General features: G+C 47.1%; 1 protein-coding gene across 2 annotated transcripts in view; it reads left to right on the top strand.

Annotated features, from left to right (window-relative positions):
• Positions 1–605: 605 nt before the first annotated feature.
• Positions 606–22,921, top strand: part of ARHGDIA (Rho GDP dissociation inhibitor alpha) — a 30,384-nt gene continuing 8,068 nt past the window's right edge. The window contains exons 1-4 of one of the 2 annotated variants that reach the window (XM_068264361.1): positions 606–673; positions 17,344–17,550; positions 19,016–19,099; positions 21,367–21,443. In XM_068264361.1, coding sequence (XP_068120462.1) covers positions 17,361–17,550; positions 19,016–19,099; positions 21,367–21,443 — 351 coding nt within the window. In that variant the 5' untranslated portion in view covers positions 606–673; positions 17,344–17,360. Of the gene's footprint in view, positions 674–1,300; positions 1,416–17,343; positions 17,551–19,015; positions 19,100–21,366; positions 21,444–22,921 lie in introns of those variants that run through there. The other variant, XM_068264360.1, reaches the window with a different exon arrangement.

Raw genomic sequence — 22,921 nt, forward strand, 5'->3', positions numbered from 1 at the left:
TAGGTGATAAAAAAATCGGTAATTAACGACGAAATGATGCGCCTGAACATTTTTGAGAATTGATCTTTTATTGCGGAAAATACCGACTTTTGCGGAAAGTTTTCCGCAAGAATCCCGCACTTTTACCACACTTTTTCCGCATGCAGAAAAAACATGCGGAACATTTTGAGAATTCCAACTTGACGGTATTTTGGGTGCAAACTTCCCGCATGTACTTTACCGCATGCGGGAAGTCTTTGAGAATAGAGCCCATTGTGGCGGTGTTTTGGTCGGTAACTTCCAGCATGCACTTTACCGCATGCAGGAAGTCTTTGAGAATAGAGCCCAATAAATGCATAAAATCAGCGTAATGTACCCCCTCACGTCACCACAGTGCTGGCCCTCATCATAAGTCCATTGTACATGACATTTCCCCATACCCCTCCCTTCCCAGCAACAGAGAAGTTCTGCACACACAGTCCACACTAGTGTTGTCCGGATCATGAACGATTCGGATCTTTGATCCGAATCTATTTAATGAGTCGATCATCCGAATCATCAAAATGAACGATTCGGATCGCAAAAGGGGCGGGGCCAGGAGCGACACGCCCCCTCTCAGCGGGCAGCGGGGTCCTGGAAGCAGAGTAGAGATGGATCGCGCAGTTGGATGGGAGGCAGCCTTGCAGGGAGACAGGTAGATGGGAGAGAGGGGACATGGGTGCCACTGCCAGATATGTGTAGAGCACACATACTGGCTGTAACGTGCTGCGCATTACAGGCTGTCTGTTCCGTAGTGCTGCACAGTGAACACATTGGAAGCTTTTGGCTCAGCACAGCTCAGTAACTTTGCAGGCACTGTGATTGCAGCAATATGATCCTCCTGCACTCGGCACAGCTGCACTTATCTTCTGGGAATGCTTTCCTTCACTGTGTGACGTTTGCATGGAAAGTACACAGATGAACATATAGGTGAAATACATGTAATGCATATGACTTCAGCATGTGGGTATTGTGTGCAAACATTTCTGCTCTCTGCTCGTCCCTCCTCCCTTCTCTGCCCACTCCCTGCCCTCTGTCCATCTTCTCCCCTTCTCTCTGCGTGTCCACTCCCCTCCCCTTCTCCTGTCCACAGCAGGGAAAGTCCTGTCCTGCTAGTCATCTCACCCCGAATGCTTCGGTAGTAAAATGATCCGAGATTCGGATCAAAGATCCGGATCTTTTCAATGATCCGATTCGAATCATCCGGATCATTGAAAAGATCCGAACTTCCCATCTCTAGTCCACACCCACCTCATGGGTGTAGCAATATGGCCGGCAGACCGGAAGTGACGGGTTTCCCGGAAAAGAAGAGGAGCGCGCACGGCGGGGCGTGTACGGCCTTCATTCGCCATTCCTGAGGGTGGGAGCTATAAGAGCGGGGAACCGAACCGGCACCGGTAAGTGTGCTAGCCGGGCTGCGCGCGCCGCCCAGACCTGCTGTCACGTGACGGGGCTCAGCCCCGGAGATCACCATGGTGACAGCTAAGCGGGGAGAATGCCCATAGCAACCAATCATCTCTAGATGTCACCATGGTGACTGTTCTGCGGGAGATTGCCCATAGCAACCTACCCTCTCTGGACGTGGAACTGGTTGCTATGGGCATCCCAGGCTCCCTCCATTATATATGTGCGGCTGAATATTGGCTGACTGAGTATCCCTGCCTGCTGGGGGCTGCAAGACTCAGGAATGAGAGACTGCTAAGGCATGCTGGGACTTGTAGTGCCTGGGCAATGAGAGGCCGCTAAGGGATGCTGAGACTTGTAGTGCCTGGGCAATGAGGCTGCTAAGGCATGCTGAGACTTGTAGTGCCGGTGTTCCAACATTTTAGCATACCTGACAGAATAGCATACAAAAGCTACTGAGCATGTGCAAAGTCATGCAGGGCAGACATTAACCCCATAATACCCATCAGCAGCATTAACCTTTTCAACCCCAGTTAGCTGCCTGTGTGCTGATGTGCAATCTCCACTATCCAAGTGGACATAGAGTTAGAATAAAAAGTTGTCCGAGCGAAGTGAGGACCGAGCCCGCAGCCCAGCGAGCGAAGCGAGCGGGCAAGGGGACACTGATTCTACTAACAAGGGGTATATCACTTTAAAGGTATGCTATTCTGTCAATGTATGCTAGTTAGTTGGAACACCTGAGCAATGAGAGGCCGCTAAGGCATGCTGAGACTTGTAGTGCCTGAGCAATGAGAGGCCGCTAAGGCATGCTGAGACTTGTAGTGCCCGAGCAATGAGAGGCCGCTAAGGCATGCTGAGACTTGTAGTGCCCGAGCAATGAGAGGCCGCTAAGGCATGCTGAGACTTGTAGTGCCTGCTGTAGTTGGGATGAAGCCATATTATACCTAGTAAGATTGCAGGCTCAGTCAGCCGTTGTGCTGAAGGATGTGATTTATAACTGTTATGATAGATAGATAGACATTGGCCTCAATTCACTTAGGTTAACTCCTGTCTTTAATAACTCTTCAGAGCTGTTTTACAGTTATCACAATTATATCACCGTGGTGATAACTGTAAAACCGCTCAGAAGAGGTATTAAAGACAGGAGTTAACCTTAGTGAATTGAGGCCATTGTATGTAGTATGGGATTGGACTAATCAGACAGTGAATCTGATTGGACCAATTAGAGCGAACTGAGGAAACGTACTTCTAGTTAGATACTTACCTAATTAGAGAGAAGGCTCTGGATAGTATAGAACTTTGCCGAACACCTCTGCACTCCCCTCCCCCCCGGCTTCTGAAGACCGGCGTATCGCTGTGCATGCGTGAGCCCACACTTGTGCCTGTGCAGTACGGATGCGTTAGTCTATGGAAGCGCTTGGGGATGCAAGTACTTCTGAAGGCTGCCAAAGGAGTATTCAACCTAGAAGGCCAAATAACTTCACAGGGGAACAGTGAGCAGTATTCTCTCCAGATTTTCTTTTTTTTTCCAGTCAGGTGGCATGAAAGAGTCGCTGGGTGGGGCGAGATGAGAGAATGCAGGGCCGGTGCTTCTGTGTGCAACTCTGCTTACAGCATAGGAGGAGGTGAGCTGAAAACAGCCGGGTGCTCACCAAAACTAGCCGAGTGGAGCACCCAGCTAAAAGAGCCTGGGGAGAACAATGCTGAGGACTGGCACGGCTTGATACTACCCAGAGCCTCTCCTGTACATAATTACCCAACTTTTTTGTGTTTTTCCTGAGATTTATTTTTGTGACCGCTGCCAAAGTGCTGAATGCAGTGCACTAGCGATTTGCCAATTGGCAATTACAGTGCTAATGCTGCAGAGTCACCTGTGGTGTTAAACAGCCCTAATGCCTCATTCAGACCGGAATGCTGAACTGCGCGCTTGCCCAGCGTTTCAGTCTCCCGTCTGCCGCCCGCCAGTGCAGTTCAGGTGCAATGTAAATGCAGCCAGATTGCAGTAGTAACGCAAGTGTACGCTGACGGGAGGTGGTGTTACAGGGCAGCAGAGGAGCGCCACAGGTCGAGCCTGATTGCAGCTAGGCTCAGATGTGACTCCTTGGGTAGTGCACCTGTCCAGCGCCGGAACCAAGCACTAACTAGCGCCCGCCTGCTGCAGGAGAGCAACTGACAGGTGGTGAATGCACTGCCTGTTAGTTGTTCCTGTGAAAGAGGCCTAAAGTTTGCATGTTAACCAGGGCTGTGGAGTCGGAGCAATTTTGGGTACTTGGGAGTCGGAGTCGGTGGTTTTAATAAAATGAGGAGTCGAAGTTGCAGGATTTTTGAACCAAATCCATAGCTTTTGTCAAAATTAGACGAAGGAGTTGAGGAGTTGAAGTCGGGATAATTTTGGGTACTCTGAGTCGGTTGGTTTCATAAACTGAGGAGTCGGATTTTTGTACCGACTCCACAGCCCTGATGCTAACCCAAATTATTTTCATCTCACTGACCATTTATAATTCTATGCACTCGCACACATTCATCGGGAAGTACCGGTAAATTACTTTTATTTATAATTGCCATAAAGGGAACTGTCAGGGGGTGAGGTGTATTGGGTAGGAAGTGATGCACAGCCAGTTCTTGAAGATGTGCAGGAAGTAAGAAAATAAGCAAACATAACTTGTGACAAGGTAGAAATTGTGATAGCTACATAACTGGTAAACATACAACACAATGCATAGAGCTAGGAATACCTCACAGATATAGGGTGCATACATAACTCAAGCAACAAGAAAAGAACCCATCTGTTGTTAGTAAATAAATATGCTGAACAAAATATTTGCAAAATTAAAAAAACCTTTATTGATGTCTACACACTGGCAAAAACCGCTATTCAATTTTTTCCCCTCTTCCATATGCTGAAGCCTCTACTCTTGCATTCGCAATTCATATATAACCGATTTAACAAGCAGGGGTTATGGTTATCCCCTTGCATGGAATTTTATGTTTTTAATAGCTGTTTGTGCCAGTGTCTAAACATCAATAAAGTTCTTTTCTAATTTTGCAAATATTTTGCTCAGCATATTTGTTACTAGCTATATAACTGGATCAGTGTCTCCAAAAACAATAAGGAGCAAGTGAGCTTGTAACAGGTCATGGGGCGTCCAAGGCTCATCGAGGTGGGGAGAGAAGGCTGGCCCATGTGGCCTGACGCCACCGTAGCCTAACTTGCTGAAAAGCCTAAGGTGTCGCAATACACAATTGTACTCTTAGGTTTAGAGCGCCTATGATGACCTATCCACTGCTGATAGCACAAACCGTGGGCATGTCATCAGAACTGTGCCATGGAGCAATAGAAAAAGGTGTCTGGTCTCATGAGCCCCCTTGTCTAAGGCCCCGTTCACACTTGCGGTTCGAGTCCGCAAGTGTCCGGGGGTCCGGGGGCCGCAAAGAGACCGTACGGATCTCTGCGGTGGCCACAAGTTGCCACCAGTTGCAGATCCGGAATGTATCATTTCCGGCTACAATAAAGTAGCCGGAACTAGATACATTTCAGTGCCAGAAAGGCACCGCAAGCATGGGGGATACCGGCGTGTAGTCCGGGCCCCCCAAGTGGCATAGGACCGGTGCTGGAAGCATCCGGTGCTGGAAGCATCCGGTCCTATTGCCAGTGTGATGAGAAACATTCGTTTCTCATTGCACAGCATGGATGCATGTGGTGGGTCAGGATCCGGCCCAGGTGCGTGGGCCGGATGACCGGACCCGAAAAATAGCGCATGTTGGAAAAGTGTCCGGATCCGATCCGGCTCCGTTCTGTACGGAACGTCCGCATAGACTTTGCATTGCTATGCGGAACGTACGTTCCGTTTGTACAGTATACAGTCCGGATCCGATCAGGTGAATCCGGACAGCGAACGCTAATGTTAACAAGGCCTTAGGGCACCCACTAATGGTACTATTGTCAATGAGGAATTGCCCAAGCTATCCGATAAATGCGATTGGAAATAAAATGTTGTAATCCTTCAATTTTGGCACTAGTCCAATTTAAGGGACCCAGCAGGAAGTCCTCCAATCACAGCACCCTCTACAGCACAAAGTGTTGTGATTGGTCGAATAGAGTGGGTGTAGTTTACTACAACTTATCGAAAACCTAGCAGTTCAAGAGGGAACTGTCCACCTGATCACTTTAATGAAATTTTCCTATGAGGATTCAGGAGTAACAATCATTATTGCTGAGTCATTATAGCAGAGCCAGAAGGGGGCAGGCTTGGGCTTGAAAAGACATCAGAGAAGACAGACTCAGCTATAATGATTCCTGAGCAAAGACAGACTGCTCAGCGAGCAGGGTAGGTGTTTTCTCTAATGTTCTCACTGATACTGTATATATGGTAAAATACATGAGGGTGGTTCGTCTCTGGTTTACTTTAAATACTCACAGGGCACATTTCTCTAGGCTTTCCTTCTGTCCTATGCAAGAGTTCAGGGTCACTTCAAATGACATTGGGTGGGGGGTCTGCTGTTTGCACAGTAGATTCTCAGCTGAGATGGCACCAAACAACCCTCTCGGTTGAAGATTATCTAATGTACAAGGCTTGATATTGTTGTCCGATTGCTCAGTTATTATGGGCAGCAGGCCTCTTGCCTCTATCTAGCTTTAAAGCAATTGCAATAGTACAGTTAATCATTGGTATATAGTTCACTTGTCTCTGACCTAATTCTGAAACAGGAAGTTGTGGTCACATGACTGCTGCAGGTCTAGTCCGTAGAATAATCATTGAGATGTTCATTTTCGATTCAATTGCGTGTTGGATTTGGGCCAGTCACTTTCAGCAAGACTGGCATTTGAGTGGGTCGATTCCATTCTGCATACAATTTGCATGGAAGTCATTAAATTGGCAAGGCATTAGACATCCCTGTTCCTGTACTTTTGGATGCGGAATGCTGCTTAAAGCAAACTTGAGATGGGTTCTTTAGAAAAAAAATATACATACCTAGTGCTCCCTCCAGCCCCTGGCAGCCGTCCTGTGCCCTCACCACAGCTCTGGTAGAAGCTAGGTCGGCTTCTTCTGCGCAACACAGCTGACGTCATCAGGACTGTACTGTGCAGGCGCATCACTGATGACGTCAGCTGTGGCGCGCAGAAGAAGTCGACCTGGCGAAGACCGGGTGCTACCAGAGCTGTGGTGAGGGCACAGGACGGTTGCCAGGGGCTGGAGGAAGCCCCAGGTGAGTGGATTTCTTTTTCCCTAGACGTATCCTTTAAGGGGATCACCGCTGCTGCTGGCTGGAGGATCTAGAAAGGACGTAGCGCTACACACTCCAGGGGGGCTGCAAAAAGCTCCAGGAAAGTAAAACTGATTTTTTTTATTTTCTTTTTTTAGATTTCATTTAAGAAGGGTTTGTAATGGTGTGTGCTGTTGAGGGGGAAAAGCATCATTATTTACCTATGGAGTGCTGCTCCTCTTGTCCATTCAACATGCACTGTCTTTTCCAACTTCTTCTGGCTTTTTTTGAGTCTTGGCAGTATCACACACATCTAGAGATGTACTCGCCTTCCTGGATTACATCTCCAGTGTTCTCCCTAGAAATTTTTTCCAGCCGGGTGGCATGGAAAAGTAGCCGGGTGGGGCAAGATGAGGGAATACTGGGCCGGCGCTTCTCTGCACAACTCAGAAGAGATGACAGCCAGGTGCTCACCAAAACTAGCCGGGTGGAGCACCCGGCTAAAAGAGCCTGGGGAGAACACTGATCTCATTGCAGCACGCATGACACCACTGAAAATTGCAAAAGCTGGCAGAAGTTTGCCGGTCGGGTATAGAAGATGGCACATGTCGTACAGGTCGGTGGCCAGGGGAGCAGCACCCCATAGGTAAGTATTGATGCTTCTCCCTACAACACACACCAATATGAAGCTCCCTTATGGAGAGGTTTGTTTTTCTAAATAAAAAAAAATAAAAAAAAGTCTGGGGCTTAGGTCACTTTAATTATGCAAAGCCCAATTACCCTGTATAAAGCTGGAGGCGTGTCCCAGACATTCATCATGTTGCCCTGGTCTGTGGAGGTCTAAAAGTTTGTCACCTCCCGATGACAACTAAAGTACAAAATAAGATTCCTCTCCCCCTTCAGCACCGTACACATGCTAAACTAAAGTTATTTGAAACTCCTGACTAATGGGCAATTTCGCCATGTCGGACGACAAATCGTGTGCAAAAATGTAGCCAAACAATGGCAAGCAGCCGACATAGGATATTTTGCCAGATCCGACTGGTAAATCAACTCAGACGACTGTTGGTCGGATATCATGCAGTTGGCCACCTTCGTAATTTGAACTACATTGTCGTGCATAATGTTGTTTTTTTGCTTTCGCGGGCGGTATTTGAGTTGCCAGTATAGTGCCAGTATAGTACCAATGTCGCCAGTATAGTGGTTTCCGCAACGTTTGTCTGTTTTTGTTGGGCGTGTGTACTGTTTGTATTTTGTTGTGAAGAAAATGTTACGCGGGGAAAGGGGGCCGATATATGTAAGTCTTCACGCGTTAAGAATTCTGCTTCAAGGGATGAAAGGCATGTGTGAGAAGTGTCCGATGGGAGCAGACATCTCTGACTCATAACCCACACAGTCATTCCCGAGCAGTTATTATGGTGATGGGTTCAGCGTCACTGTCGTAGATGGTGAGGGAGGCAGTGACAGCGGATATGATGTAGGCACCTTGTTTTCTTTGTTTAGCCTTCATTGATTGTGCAAGGCGGAGACCAGTCATTAATAAAAACATGTCATGAGAGAGTAAGACTGGACATACACACATTGCCACCTGATGGCCTCTATTCACAATGAGTTACAGTAGTAATCTCTGATATAGTAAACCTCGGTATATATTATAATCTCAGTCCTCAGGTCCCAGCAAACGCATCTGCATAAATATACAATGTATGACCAATTCTAATATACAGGTAGTCCCCGACTTACGAACGACCCGCCGATACGAACGGTTTTGATTGTGTTTCCATTGGAACAAGTAAAAAAAAAAAATTCAAATTGTACTTGTCGTTTTTGAAAAAAATCGAAAAAAAAAAATTCAAAGAAAAAATGGCTTTTAAACTTGTATAAGTAGGTACAGAAGGCAGAGGTGACACAGAGGGGGACACTGGAGGCACAGGGGACAGAGATGGCACAATGTTCCGACTTAAAGGGACACTTAAGTCAAACAAAAAAAAAGGGTTTTACTCACCTGGGGCTTCCAATAGCCCCCTGCAGCTGTCCGGTACCCTCGCCGTCTCCCTCCGATCCTCCTGGCCTTGCCAGCAGCCACATCCTGTTTCGGTAACAGGAGCTGACAGGCTGGGGACACGAGTGATTCTTCGCGTTCCTGGCCACAATAGCGCCATCTATGCTGCTATAGCATATATCATATACCATATAGCAGCATAGAGGGTGCTAATGTGTCTGGGAACGCGAAGAATCACTCGCGTCCCCAGTCTGTCAGCTCCTGTCACCGAAACAGGAAGTGGCTGCCGGCGGGGCCAGGAGGATCGGAGGGAGACGGCGAGGGTACCGGGCAGCTGCAGGGGGCTATTGGAAGCCCCAGGTGAGTAAAACTCATTTTTTTTGTTTGACTTAAGTGTCCCTTTAAGAACGGATTCAGGTTAAGAACAAACCTACAGTCCCTATCTCGTTTTTAACCGGGGACTACCTGTATTAAACTTCTGATATAATAAACTACTTTTCCTGGACCCTTGGTGTTTACTATAAAGGGATACTGCTGTACCTCATTCGGTAAACCTATATCGATTGCGATAACCACATGCTAAAATTCACAAACCTTTCCTTCTGAAATTGCCGAATGTGATGTAAGCGAGGTAACAGGTCATTAACAATCATTAATTATGCAGTACATACTGCAAAAAATTGAATTCGTAATGAAAAAAAGAGCACGTTCAGTGTTCTCCCCAGGCTCTTTTAGCCGGGTGCTCCACCCAGCTAATTTTGGTGAGCACCCGGCTGTCATCAGCTCACCTCCTCCTATGCTGTAAGCAGAGTTGCACTGATCCTGCATTCACCTCTTGCACCCCACCCGGCGACTTTTTCATGCCACCCGGCTGGGAAAAATTTCTTGGGAGAACACTGAAGTTTTATCATTAATTACCGATTGTTCGACCTCCTATAAGTACATTTTCACATCTCCTCCGATCAGATGTGGTATGGAGCCTTTCAAGCTGCATTTGCTGGAATATTTCCGTAAAAAATTGTATTTTACGCACTTATTACGCATTTTTAACCAAACTTTTTTTTTCACTGTTAATGCAATGTTACCGCACTCGTTTACCGAACATTACTCGCACTCGGTAAAATTTACGTGAATTCAGAAAAACCGGTAATTACTGATGCCAGTAATTTTATGAATTTACGGTACATTTTATTACCGCACATGTTATTGTGAATGGAGCCCAATGTGGCAAAACAATCAGTTGCTCACTAATTTTTAAAAGATTTCAGCAGGAAATGTATTGAGAATCAGTAGAATCACTTTCGATGCAGTGCAGCACTGTGGGCTCTCAGTCTACCGGCCACACCCCAACCCGACATCCCCCCCCCCCCCCCGCTGGACGATCTAGAAAGGACATAGCACTACACACTCCAGACTCCTGTCTGAGGGCCAGGCACACCAAAAAGCACTAGCATAATCGCAAACGTTCAGTGCTTTTTGAAGTGATTTTTCTAGGGGATTTTAGGCATGTGCCTGGTGATTTTCTGAGCGTTTTGGTGTAGCGTTTTTTTTTTTTTTTGTTACAGTAGAGCTGGAACTGAACAGCTTCTGTAACAAAAACGCAATTGCTGGAGGCCGAAATACAGTGTTTTAAAAGTAACTTCAGCTCCGTCTTCTGACGCTGAAGTTGCTAGCTGTGCGCTGCTATAGCGGTAATTCCTATTACGGTCTATGGTGGCGGTGGCTGCGTCCCAATCTTTTGCGCTCTTATTACAGCACTTGCATTAGACTCCAGCTTGAGGCCGGTTTCGCACTGCCGGTCTGCATTGCAGGTGCGAAGCAATTAGATGATTGCATCACAACGCTAGAAAAGGCCTTCGGGGATTTCCGCGCTAACACACAGTAATCCCCTTTCTTGCCGTAAGCTAAGCAGGAAGTACGGCTCTCCAGCACTCACTTCCTGTGGCTGATAAGACGCATTGCCCGGAAGTGTATTGACGAAATACACAATGCGACAACTTTTTAAAAAGTGCGTCGCCGTAAACTTTCATGACTTCCAGTCGGCCATGCAAGCTGGTCCCCAACACACTGTTTCCCTTTGCATCGGCGTGCATCCTAAAAAGTAACTTCCACGGTCGTGTCGCACCGTCCCGGTATGAAGGACCACATAGACTTTCATTGGTGTTGCATTACCCTGCAGTAAAAACAAGGTAACGGAACATACCAGTGTGAAAGGGGCCTGAGGAATAGGACCCACTAGGACTTTTGTGGCAGTGTTTTTAGATCACCGACGACCACTGGCGATTCCAAAAAAAAAAAAAAAAAAGGCTTTGCCTATCTATTTGGAGGGGAACCGACTAGTGCGATTACGGTTAATCACAATCGCAGCATTTTGACCATTTGCGCACAATGCTATGAATAGAAACGCCACAAAATGACTTTGGATAGTGATTTTTTTGCAGCAATTGGGGGCCGAGCAATTTGAATTTTAAGTAAACTTTATTATATTTACCTGGTGTTTTGATGTTTGGCTTCTGTCCATAGCCCCACCCCCTAGCAGAAGAGGTCACGGGCGCTTCTCTGATTGGACCTAGAGAAGCACCTCTTCCATTAGGCGGCGGGGCTACGGACAGAAGTCGGACATCTGGACACCTGGTATGTACAGCTTACTGCACAATGCTGTGAAGCCTGATCACAGTCGCCCTAGGAATCGCTGCACACAGCGCTGGCGCAATGTAAAAGTGCTGCACTATTCCTAGTGGGTCCCAGCCCTTACAGCAGTTTCTTGCCCTGCAGGGAGTGGAATTCACTTGGCCTGAGCCAGAACTGGGAATAATAGACTCAGACTGCTGATGATTAATCATGTGTCTGGCTTCAATCATTACCCTTCCAGATATGAGTAGCTCCATGCTAAGCTCTGCCTCTTCTCAGGGAAATTACCAGTCATCCTAGAGAAAGAGAAACTGCCAAGTCAGTATGAGGATAAGAGAGCATGTTGTTGACTCTTTATGACCAGCAGGCTCCTCTATCCTCTTCTGCCTCTCCAAGCTTGTCCAAGCTCATGTCTGCTGGTAAGAGAGCATGCACACATACATTTTTGTTTGGCCAATGATTGTCCAAATTTAAAGGAAACCTGTAATAAAAAAAACTGCCTTGGGAGGGGAAAGCCTCTGGATCCTAAAGAGGCTTCCCCTGTCCTCATCACCCTCCAGAATTCTGCACTGACAGCCCCTGAACACCATGCGCAGCATTATTTGCAATCTGTGCTTGTGCGCAGTATTAGCCTTCTGATCGGGCTCGAGCGGAAATAGCCGAGACTGATCAGGTCCGATCCACTGCGCAGGCCTAATTCCTGTGATCAGTTGCTTCTCTTCAGGAAGTCTTCTGATCAGTCCCCCTCCTCAGGAAGTGCTCTAATCAGTTGCCCCCCCCTCCACAGGAAGTGCTCCCTGCAGGAAGTGCTCTGGTCAGTTGCCCCCCCCCTCCTCCCCAGGAAGTGCTCTGATCATTTGCTTCCCCTCAGGAAGTGCTTTGATCATTTGCTTCCCCTCAGGAAGTGCTCTGATCATTTGCTTCCCCTCAGGAAGTGCTCTGATCATTTGCTTCCCCTCAGGAAGTGCTCTGATCATTTGCTTCCCCTCAGGAAGTGCTCTGATCATTTGCTTCCCCTCAGGAAGTGCTCTGATCATTTGCTTCCCCTCAGGAAGTGCTCTGAGCAGTTGCTCTCCCTCAGGAAGTGCTCTGATCATTTGCTTCCCCTCAGGAAGTGCTCTGAGCAGTTGCTCTCCCTCAGGACGTGCTTAAGTTAGTTGCTCCCCCTCAGGAAGCGCTCTGTTCAGTTCCCCCCCCTCCACAGGAAGTGCTCCCTGCAGGAAGTGCTCTGGTCAGTTGCCCCCCCCCCCCTCCAGGAGGTGCTCTGATCAGTAGCCCCCCCCCCCTCTTCCCCAGGAAGTGCTCTGATCATTTGCTTCCCCCCAGGAAGTGCTCTGATCATTTGCTTTCCCTCAGGACGTGCTCTGATCAGTTGTTTCTCCTCAGGAAGTGCTCTGAGCAGTTGCTCCGCCTCAGAAAGTGCTCTGATCAGTTGCTCCCCCTCAGCATGTAAACACTATAATGTGATTGGGCCTCTGCACCACCTATCAGGTTTATATGGTATCGATGGGGTTGGTTCACCTCATGTATACTGCTGCTTTATGATGGCTGTATGCTGCCTGTTATGTGATGTCAGTATTTGCTGCTTCACTCAACCACTGCAGAGGTTAAAGAGAATCTGTACTGTGAAAATCTTACATAAACGTAACAGCCTGTTTGTTGTCTTCTCCTAGCCTCCTCTGTGACATTTTCACCGCTCCCCGCTGCTTTCCTGGTGATAAAATTACTGTTTTATTCATTGTTTTTGTTAATAATGAAGATGGCCGCCAAACAGGAAATACATCATCATCAACAGCAGGTGCCTGTTTGCAGAGGCTCCTCTCAAATGTGACTTGATTGCTGGAATGTTACTCCCATGCGTTGCCTTAGCTGCTTGTCTGAGCTCAGCGCTGATCTCTCTGCACTCACAGCTGTTTGAAATGTCTCCGCTCCAGGAGCCTTGCAGAGCTGCTGTGAGCAGAGACATTGCCTGTGACTCATACACACACAGGAGAGCCTGCAGGGGGCGTGCAAAATGTCTACCCTATCACAGCAGAGACCATGCATTCCTCTTTGGCTCCACAAAGCTTGACAAAGAAAAGATTCGATATATTACAGAGACAGTGTAACTACAAAAGGCTTCAGTAATCCAGACCACATAAGAACAGGTATAGGAACTTATAGGGTAGAAGAAATCAGGCTGAAAATTTTGTTACAGAGTCTAATGATATCTGTAATGATTTATAAACCTTGGATTGCTGTAAGCAGAGCGGTTTCTGCCACTTAATTGTGCATAGTGAATGCAGCTGAGGAGCGACGGCCAAAAGAGCATTTTCTAGGCGTTGGGACCTGACGGGATGAATGCAGTCAATGTACATTTATTATGTGGTGAGCTCTGGAACATGAAACTGCTGACTCGGGGCACATTGTAACAGGATCTGGCAGTACCTGTAGCTGGCTTCCATTTCTGAAGCTCCTCTCCAGCCAGATTTGTATTTATATAATTCCAGCTTTGAGAGATGGGAAACTTATTTCAGGTTTGTCTTGTCTGTATCACCTTATTTGGACATGTAGCTCATTTCCTGTCCAGGCAGGAAGTCGGTTAACCTGTCCAGAAGGAACGGATAGGGCATTAACTAAAACCTTTTACTTCCTAATAGTAAAGGAGAGAGAACTTACGCCAATTAAAAATGCTCCTCAGGTCGGCCAAGTTAGGGCATTGAATCTGCTGGGGAAAATTACTACAGTATTATTTCAGGGCTGTGGAGTCTGAGTTGGAGTCGGAGTCGGGGCAATTTTGGGCACCCCGAGTCGGAGTTGGAGTCGTGGTTTCATAAACTGAAGAGTCGGATGATTTTTGTACAAAATCCACAGCCCTGTTAAATATTAGACTAAGGAGTCGGAGTCTGGGCCATTTTGGTTACCCGAAGTCGGAGTCGTGGTTTCATAAACTGAGGAGTCGGAGTTGGAGTCGGAAGATTTTTGTACCGACTCCACAGCCCTGTATTATTTATTGCATTTATATAGCGCCAACATATTACGCAGCACTGGACAATAAACAAAGCCTGGTACACACTATGCAATTTCACGTCCGATAGATGGGTCGAATAATTTTTCCGACAGGTCCAATCTGATTTCCGATCATTTTTCTGATAGATTTGCATAGAAGTGATCAGAAAAACTGTCAGAAATTATCTATCGACCCATCTATCTGATGGGAAATTGCATGGTGTGTACCAGGCCTTGAGGGAGGGGGTGGTGACAATATAGGAGGATGATCATTAAAGGGAAAGTCCGAGCTAATAAAAAACCTACTTGCCCGGGCTTCCTCCAGCCCCTGGCAGCTGTCCTGTGCCCTCGTCGCAGCTCCGCATCCTGCCATTGGTCCGAGGTCCCCTCCGATGCAGGTCGGCATCTACTGCACCTGCGCAAGAGCCGCTTGCGGCTGCGCTGACGTCATCCGGAGTGTTCTGCACTCGCATCTTTCCTTGAAGGGCTCTTTCACACTTAACGCGTTCTGTCGCATCGCACAATAACGCCGCATCTCATCGCAGAAGCAGTTATAGTCTCATGGGGCTATCACATTGGTGCGCAATCGTATAACAATTGTACCGCAACGGACCCCATCAAGTGTGTAAGGGGCTGTAAAGAGGAACCTTAGTGAAAATTATGTAATAAAAAAAAAAAAAGTGCTTCATTTTTACAATAATTATGTATAAATTATTTAGTCAGTGTTTGCCCATTGTAAAGTCTTTCCTCTCCCTGATTTACATTCTGACATTTATTACATGGGGACATTTTTACTGCTGGCAGGTGATGTCAGTGGAAGGAGATGCTGCTTGCTTTTTTGGCAGTTGGAAACTGCTGTAAACAACTATTTCCCACAATGCAATGAGGTTCACAGACAGGAAACTGCCAGGACCATGGTCTTGACATCACACTGTGGGAGGGGTTTCACCACAGTATCAGCCATAAAGAGCAGCCTGATGATCCGTTTGTGAAAAGGAATAGATTTCTCAGCTACTGATTGGGGTGAAGTGCAATTCTTGGTCACGGTTTCTTTTTAAAGTGGATCCGAGATGAACTTTTACTCATTGCATAATTGTGTTCCTTGCCTATGGTTTATAGGGCATTCCTCAAGACAAATACTTTTTTGTTTTAATACTCAAATTCCCTATAAACTAAACAAGCCTCGCCCACAGTTTTTCAGAGAGCCTTGGCATTTTCAGGCAGTAGCAAGGGCTCATGGGAGCTCAGTCTGGGCAGGAGGAGGGGGGGGGGGGGGTATTACTAGCCAGAGATTTCAGAGGCAGAGGGGAGGAGGGGGGGGGGTAGGTTTTTTTCACAGGCTGAGTGCTGAAGATGCAGATAAGCTTACCTGTGTGTAATGTGTACAAACAACATGGCTGGTGTCGTATCACAGGAAGAAATAATCTTATTCTATTGAAGCAGTTTGCAGCTAGATTTGCTGTGTAAACTATCTAAACTTTAGATAAGATATATAGACAAGTTACTTGTTATAGTTAGTTTTTCATCTCGGATCCACCGAACCGAAGCTGAAACCTCCAATAAAAACAGATCCTTACCTAGGTAGAAGGAATCCTCGGGATCTGGCAAGCTCTTGTCGGATTTCTTTCGGGGTCTGCTTGTGGCAACAATGGGGACCAGGAGGACATGGGAAGCCTTTGGAGGATCCAAATATGTATTTGTATTTTTTGTGCAGGTTTCAGCTCAAGTAACCTTTTAAATATCCCGCATTCTGGATCTCTAAGGGGGTCACTTATACACATACTAGGATCTTGGCTGAGATGGCCACTTTGGCCAGGTTCCCTGTAAGTACTGCAGCGCTGGGACTGATACCGATTGCTGTACTTTTACAACACACCTGTAATCTGTTCATAACCACTGTGGATTGTCCATGTTTGTCCAGAAGCCCTCTGCTGGTAGAGGAGGGAAACTTGCTGACATCACCCGATGAGGTCACTTGGAAATGTGGCCAGTCTTATCAGTTTGTTATAGAGATATGCCAAGTGGCATTAAGCATTGAGCAGTGGGTGGTGATACATCTTTACACCTTCCCAGGATCGGCAGAATTGTCCTTGGGTTTGTTTGCTGTTTTATAATAACTGCACTTCTTTGTTCCTGTACTGTGCCAATGCAAATCAGTGGAGCTGTTAGGGATGACTCAGGGGGCCGAATAATTACGCACACACCATTCTGCAGTTATTTATTTGTAAAAAATGTTTGGAATCCTGTATGATTTTCGTTCCACTTCTCACATGTGTACACCACTTTGTATTGGTCTTTCACCTGGAATTCCAATACAAATTGATGCATGTTTGTGGCAGTAATGTGACAAAATGTGGAAAACTTCAAGGGGGCCGAATACTTTTGCAAACCACTGTATATTGTGAACTGATGGGTATTCTTTAAGTTCTGAGCACGGAGGTAACCACCATATAGCAGACTCACAGCTTCAGCCCCAGCTTTGCATCCCAGCCTCAGTGGCAATGCCCTACCACCCTCACTTGCTGCAGATGATATTTATGCATCACACACAGACCACACCCACTCATGACCCTGTTTCCTATACGTATTTGAGACACCTCAGGCATGCATCATTGAGAGGGTGTGGCTAGATGAAATTTATCAGTTTCACAGGCCACACCCACTCATGGCCTTCTCTCCAATTAGAGATGCATCAGCCATGCACCATTGAGGGGGAAGTGTGCCTATATAGCCTAATCCATAATACAGAGCCACACTAGTCCAGCATGCTTACAGCTGTCTCATTGCTTCTCACCAGTGCACGGCAGGGATTAGTATGGCCCTATGAGGTAGACCAGTACCCAGACGAGTTATAGGCACATCCAGCGGTTCTATATGTGCGTCAGACTCGAAGGGGCACAAAGGGATGATTTGCATACTCGGTAGTGAAGCACATAAAACAGTCATTGCAAATGCCTTCTGTTTTAAAAAAGACAAAATTCTGTTCTAGTCCATCCACTCCTGAATTCCATGTGTGTTTAGGGTTGGACCTGTTTTGGAACATGAACCCATCACCCATGAAGCTGACCTGTTTCACGTTCTCTTGTTGGCTTTAGGGTGCCCACTCTGAACCATGGCTGAGCACGAACCCACCACGGAGCAGCTTGCCCAGATCGCAGCGGAGAACGAGGATGATGAACACTCCGTCAACTACAAGCCACCAGCACAGAAAACCATCGAGGAGATCCAGGCTCTGGACCAGGACGATGAGAGCTTGAGGAAGTACAAAGAGGCTCTTCTGGGCAGTGTTCCCGCCGCCGTGGGTAAGTCGTGAGGAGCCGAACGCAGCACTTCTACACACACATATTTGTAGCAATATTTGTCTACACTCCTATCGCTTTCGTTAATTTGCCCTGTGTGCTGACACACCTTTGATTCACCTGTATTCATGTGACGATCGGTGAGCAGGCAGATCATGTGACGGCCAGTAAGCAGGCGGATCATGTGACGATCGGTGAGCAGTCAGATCATGTGACGGCCGGTGAGCAGGCAGATCATGTGACGGCCGGTGAGCAGGCAGATCATGTGACGGCCGGTGAGCAGGCAGATCATGTGACGGCCTGTGAGCAGGCAGATCATGTGACGACCAGTGAGCAGGCAGATCATGTGACGACCAGTGAGCAGGCAGATCATGTGACGGCCGGTCTGCGCTCCTATCGCTCTCATTAATTTGCCCTGTGTGCTGACACACCTTTGATTCACCTGTCTTCATGTGACGATCAGTGAGCAGGCGGATCATGTGACGATCGGTGAGCAGGCAGATCATGTGACGATCGGTGAGAAGGCAGATCATGTGACGATCGGTGAGCAGGCAGATCATGTGACGATCGGTGAGCAGGCAGATCATGTGACGATCGGCGAGCAGGCAGATCATGTGACGATCGGCGAGCAGGCGGATCATGTGACGGCCGGTGAGCAGGCAGATCATGTGACGGCCGGTGAGCAGTCAGATCATGTGACGGCCGGTGAGCAGTCAGATCATGTGACGATCGGCGAGCAGGCAGATCATGTGACGATCGGCGAGCAGGCAGATCATGTGACGATCGGCGAGCAGGCAGATCATGTGACGATCGGCGAGCAGGCAGATCATGTGACGATCGGTGAGCAGGCAGATCATGTGATGCCCAAAAATGATAGATCCCAGGATACATTGCCCTGCATTACAGTTATGCTTCCTGTGTGTGAGAATGCAAACTTGTAGTTTATAGGAAGTAGGTGATGAGCGTGTGTAACACCATAATCTGCTCACAGGAAGCTATTTAAACACGGGTGGTCCCAGTAATACATACATAGGGGCATAGCTGCAGGCAAGCACAGCTGCACAATTCGTTTTTGAAAAGTTATCTTGCTATAGTAATATTTTTAACTTACACTATTGAAAATGATTGTTGTGATAGTTTGCCGTGTTTGACTTTGGGCTGTAAGAAGGCAATACTGGGGGCTCAGCATGGGAGTCTGCAGCAGCCGCTGTCAGTGTTCTTTGACTGTCCTCCGACGACAAACCGCGACCATTCAGCTCAGCTCATTCCTGTACAGCACATCTGGGGATGGGCGAGGAGGAGGGTAGCAAAATGTTACCAAATGTTCCTTTCTACCATTTCCTTTAATTGCTTCTTAGTGATTGATGTATACTGGTAAATGCTGCATGCCGAGCGCCATGGTAATCATAATATTTATGGGCAGTTTGTGATGTTACAGGTTTAAAGTAGACATGTTTTCTCTGTCCAGATCCCTGTGCCCCCAATGTGGTTGTAACCAAGCTGACTCTGGTGTGTGCAGAAGCTCCTGGGCCACTTCAGCTGGATCTGACAGGTAATTTGAGTCCCCTAAAATAACTGTCCTGATCTGTGGGATCTAACCGTGTGTGTGTGTGTGTGTGTGCGTGCGTGCGTGCGTGCGTGCGTGCGTGTGTGTGTGTGTGTGTGTGTGTGTGTGTGTTCTAAGCCTCCATGCTCTTCCTCTGTGTGGTCCAACCACCATTTTTTTTTCTTCTGTGTTTGATCCAATCACTATGCTTTTCTTGTGAGTGAGATTTAACCTGCATTTTCTTCCTATGTGGGAGCTCTAGCCTCTATTTTCTTCCTATGTGAGAGCTCTAGCCTCCATTTTCTTCCTATGAGAGCTCTAGCCTCCAATTTCTTCCTATGTGAGAGCTCTAGGCTCCATTTTCTTCCTATGTGAGAGCTCTAGGCTCCATTTTCTTCCTATGTGAGAGCTCTAGCCTCCATTTTCTTCCTATGAGAGCTCTAGCCTCCAATTTCTTCCTATGTGAGAGCTCTAGGCTCCATTTTCTTCCTATGTGAGAGCTCTAGCCTCCATTTTCTTCCTATGAGAGCTCTAGCCTCCAATTTCTTCCTATGTGAGAGCTCTAGCCTCCAATTTCTTCCTGTGTGAGAGCTTTAACCGCCATTCTTTTGTTGTGTGTATGAGATCTAGCCTCCATCCTCTTCCTGTGTGTGAGATCTAGCCTCCAGTCTCTACCTGTGTGTGAGATCTAGCCTCCAGTCTTTTCCTATGTGTGAGATCTAGCTTCCATTCTCTTCCTGTGTGTGAGATCTAGCCTCCATTCTCTTCCTGTGTGTGAGATCTAGCCTCCATTCTCTTCCTGTGTGTGAGATCTAGCCTCCATTCTCTTCCTGTGTGTGAGATCTAGCCTCCAGTCTCTTCCTGTGTGTGAGATCTAGCTTCCATCCTCTTCCTGTGTATGAGATCTAGCCTCCAGTCTCTTCCTGTGTGTGAGATCTAGACTCCAGTCTCTTCCTGTGTGTGAGATCTAGCTTCCATCCTCTTCCTGTGTATGAGATCTAGACTCCAGTCTCTTCCTATGTGTGAGATCTAGCTTCCAGTCTCTTCCTGTGTGTGAGTGAGATCTAGCCTCCAGTCTCTTCCCGTGTGTGAGATCTAGCCTCCAGTCTCTTCCCGTGTGTGAGATCTAGCCTCCAGTCTCTTCCCGTGTGTGAGATCTAGCTTCCAGTCTCTTCCTGTGTGTGAGTGAGATCTAGCCTCCAGTCTTTTCCCGTGTGTGAGATCTAGCCTCCATCCTCTTCCTGTGTGTGAGATCTAGCTTCCAGTCTCTTCCTGTGTGTGAGTGAGATCTAGCCTCCAGTCTTTTCCTGTGTGTGAATTCTAGCCTCCAGTCTCTTCCTGTGTGTGAGATCTAGCCTCCAGTCTCTTCCTGTGTGTGAGATCTAGCCTTCAGTCTCTTCCTGTGTGTGAGATCTAGCCTCCAGTCTCTTCCTGTGTGTGAGATCTAGCCCCTAGTCTCTTCCTGTGTGTGAGATCTAGCCCCTAGTCTCTTCCCGTGTGTGAGATCTAGCCTCCATTCTCTTCCCGTGTGTGAGATCTAGCCTCCATTCTCTTCCCGTGTGTGAGATCTAGCCTCCATTCTCTTCCCGTGTGTGAGATCTAGCCTCCATTCTCTTCCCGTGTGTGAGATCTAGCCTCCATTCTCTTCCCGTGTGTGAGATCTAGCCTCCATTCTCTTCCCGTGTGTGAGATCTAGCCTCCATTCTCTTCCCGTGTGTGAGATCTAGCCTCCATTCTCTTCCCGTGTGTGAGATCTAGCCTCCATTCTCTTCCCGTGTGTGAGATCTAGCCTCCATTCTCTTCCCGTGTGTGAGATCTAGCCTCCATTCTCTTCCCGTGTGTGAGATTAGCCCCTAGTCTCTTCCTGTGTGTGAGATCTAGCCCCTAGTCTCTTCCCGTGTGTGAGATCTAGCCTCCATTCTCTTCCCGTGTGTGAGATCTAGCCTCCATTCTCTTCCCGTGTGTGAGATCTAGCCCCTAGTCTCTTCCTGTGTGTGAGATCTAGCCCCTAGTCTCTTCCTGTGTGTGAGATCTGGCCTCCAGTCTCTTCCTGTGTGTGAGATCTGGCCTCCAGTCTCTTCCTGTGTGTGAGATCTAGCCTCCATTCTCTTCCCGTGTGTGAGATCTAGCCTCCATTCTCTTCCTGTGTGTGAGATCTAGCCCCTAGTCTCTTCCTGTGTGTGAGATCTAGCCCCTAGTCTCTTCCTGTGTGTGAGATCTGGCCTCCAGTCTCTTCCTGTGTGTGAGCTAATCTCCTCCATTTTGTACATTAGGAGATCTTCAGAAGTTCAAGAAGGAATCATTTTACCTTAAAGAAGGAGTTGAGTATAGGATCAAAATTAGCTTTAAGGTAAGAAAATTAAAAGGTTTAACAGACAAACTACACAGGGTTTTGCTGAGTTGTTGATGATATTTTGGAGTGTTAATTAGTTATACTCTGTAAATCTATAGCTTTATTTACAAATATTTGCAGCAGCGGTCAGAGAAAGTGGAATTGTACTTTAACCCAAGTGCCCTGTGGCAGAATGTTGACATAAGGCGTATTAATACACTCATTATGTCACTAACACTGCTGGATACCAGACAAGTCCAAAGTCCTGATGTGAGTGTGTCTGGGTGGCTGCAGGTGTAATTGTAATCAAGATTAACCTCAACCATTCCAGTGTTATTCCAGAGCCGGAGAGCATTTACACCATGCAGTTTACAATTCAGATCTTATTGGAACAACAGAATATACAAGCAGCTCGGGGTGACCCAAAACTACTAGGAAAGTATAGGGGAGTAAAGGTGACTGAAAAGCCCTCTTACTAAAAAGCAACGCTCAGTGTAGTCTGCCTTCTTAAAACAGAAGGTATTTGCGCTAATTTAGGTTTAAGTGAGCGACTGTGGTCTCCCACAATGCACCACTGCTGAATATGCAAATGTATCTCTTTATGCCCCTGTAGCCAGGCTTACGTCCAGAACCGCTGGTGTATAGCAAGCCTATAGAGATAATTTGCGTATTCAATAGTGTTGCATTGTGGGAGACCACAGTAGTTCACTTAAAGTACACCTGCAACAACAACAAAAAGTTCCCCCTATGCGGTACTTGCCTCAGAATCCTGTCCTCTGTAGCCTCGGGGATCCAGTGCTGCCTCCCCCGAAAATTCCCCCGATAAGCACTGTGCAGCACGCCAATATTTACCTCTCGTCCAGTGCAGGCGCAGTAGCGGCTCTCCGATGGGATCCTGCGCAAATAGCCGATGGGGCCTGAGCCCGATGGGAAAGCCGCTACTGCGCTGGAATGCGGTGGGTAAATATTTACCTCTCCACTGTTTCCAGAGCTGGATCGCTGGGACGGAGGAGGAAGCGAACACTTAAAGTTATAGTTACCTGGTAGGCCATTTGTGTAAAGATAAAAGGAAATAAATATGGCAGCTCCATATCGCTCTCAGGTCAGGTGTCCTTTAACCACTTCAGCACCACAGGGTTTTTTGCTTAAAAACCAGAGCAATTTTCACATTTCAGCACTCCTCCCATTCATTCACCAATAACTTTATTCCTACTCATCAGATGTAAATGATCTATATCTTGTTTTTTTGCCACAAATTATGCTTTGTGAGGGTGATATTTGCTTTTAGTAATTATGTTATTATCTGTGCATTTTAAAGGGAAAAATGAGAAAAAAAAAGAAAAAATACACTATTTCTCCATTTCCATCCACTATAGTTTTCAAATAAACAATGTTACCATAGGTAAAACCCACACATTGTATTTGCTAATTTGTCCTGGTTATCTCAACCTTTAAATAATGTTCCTAGTACAATGTATGGCGATAATATATTTGTT

This window comes from Hyperolius riggenbachi, chromosome 12 (assembly GCF_040937935.1).
Source record: "Hyperolius riggenbachi isolate aHypRig1 chromosome 12, aHypRig1.pri, whole genome shotgun sequence".
NCBI classification, from domain to species: Eukaryota; Metazoa; Chordata; class Amphibia; order Anura; family Hyperoliidae; genus Hyperolius; species Hyperolius riggenbachi.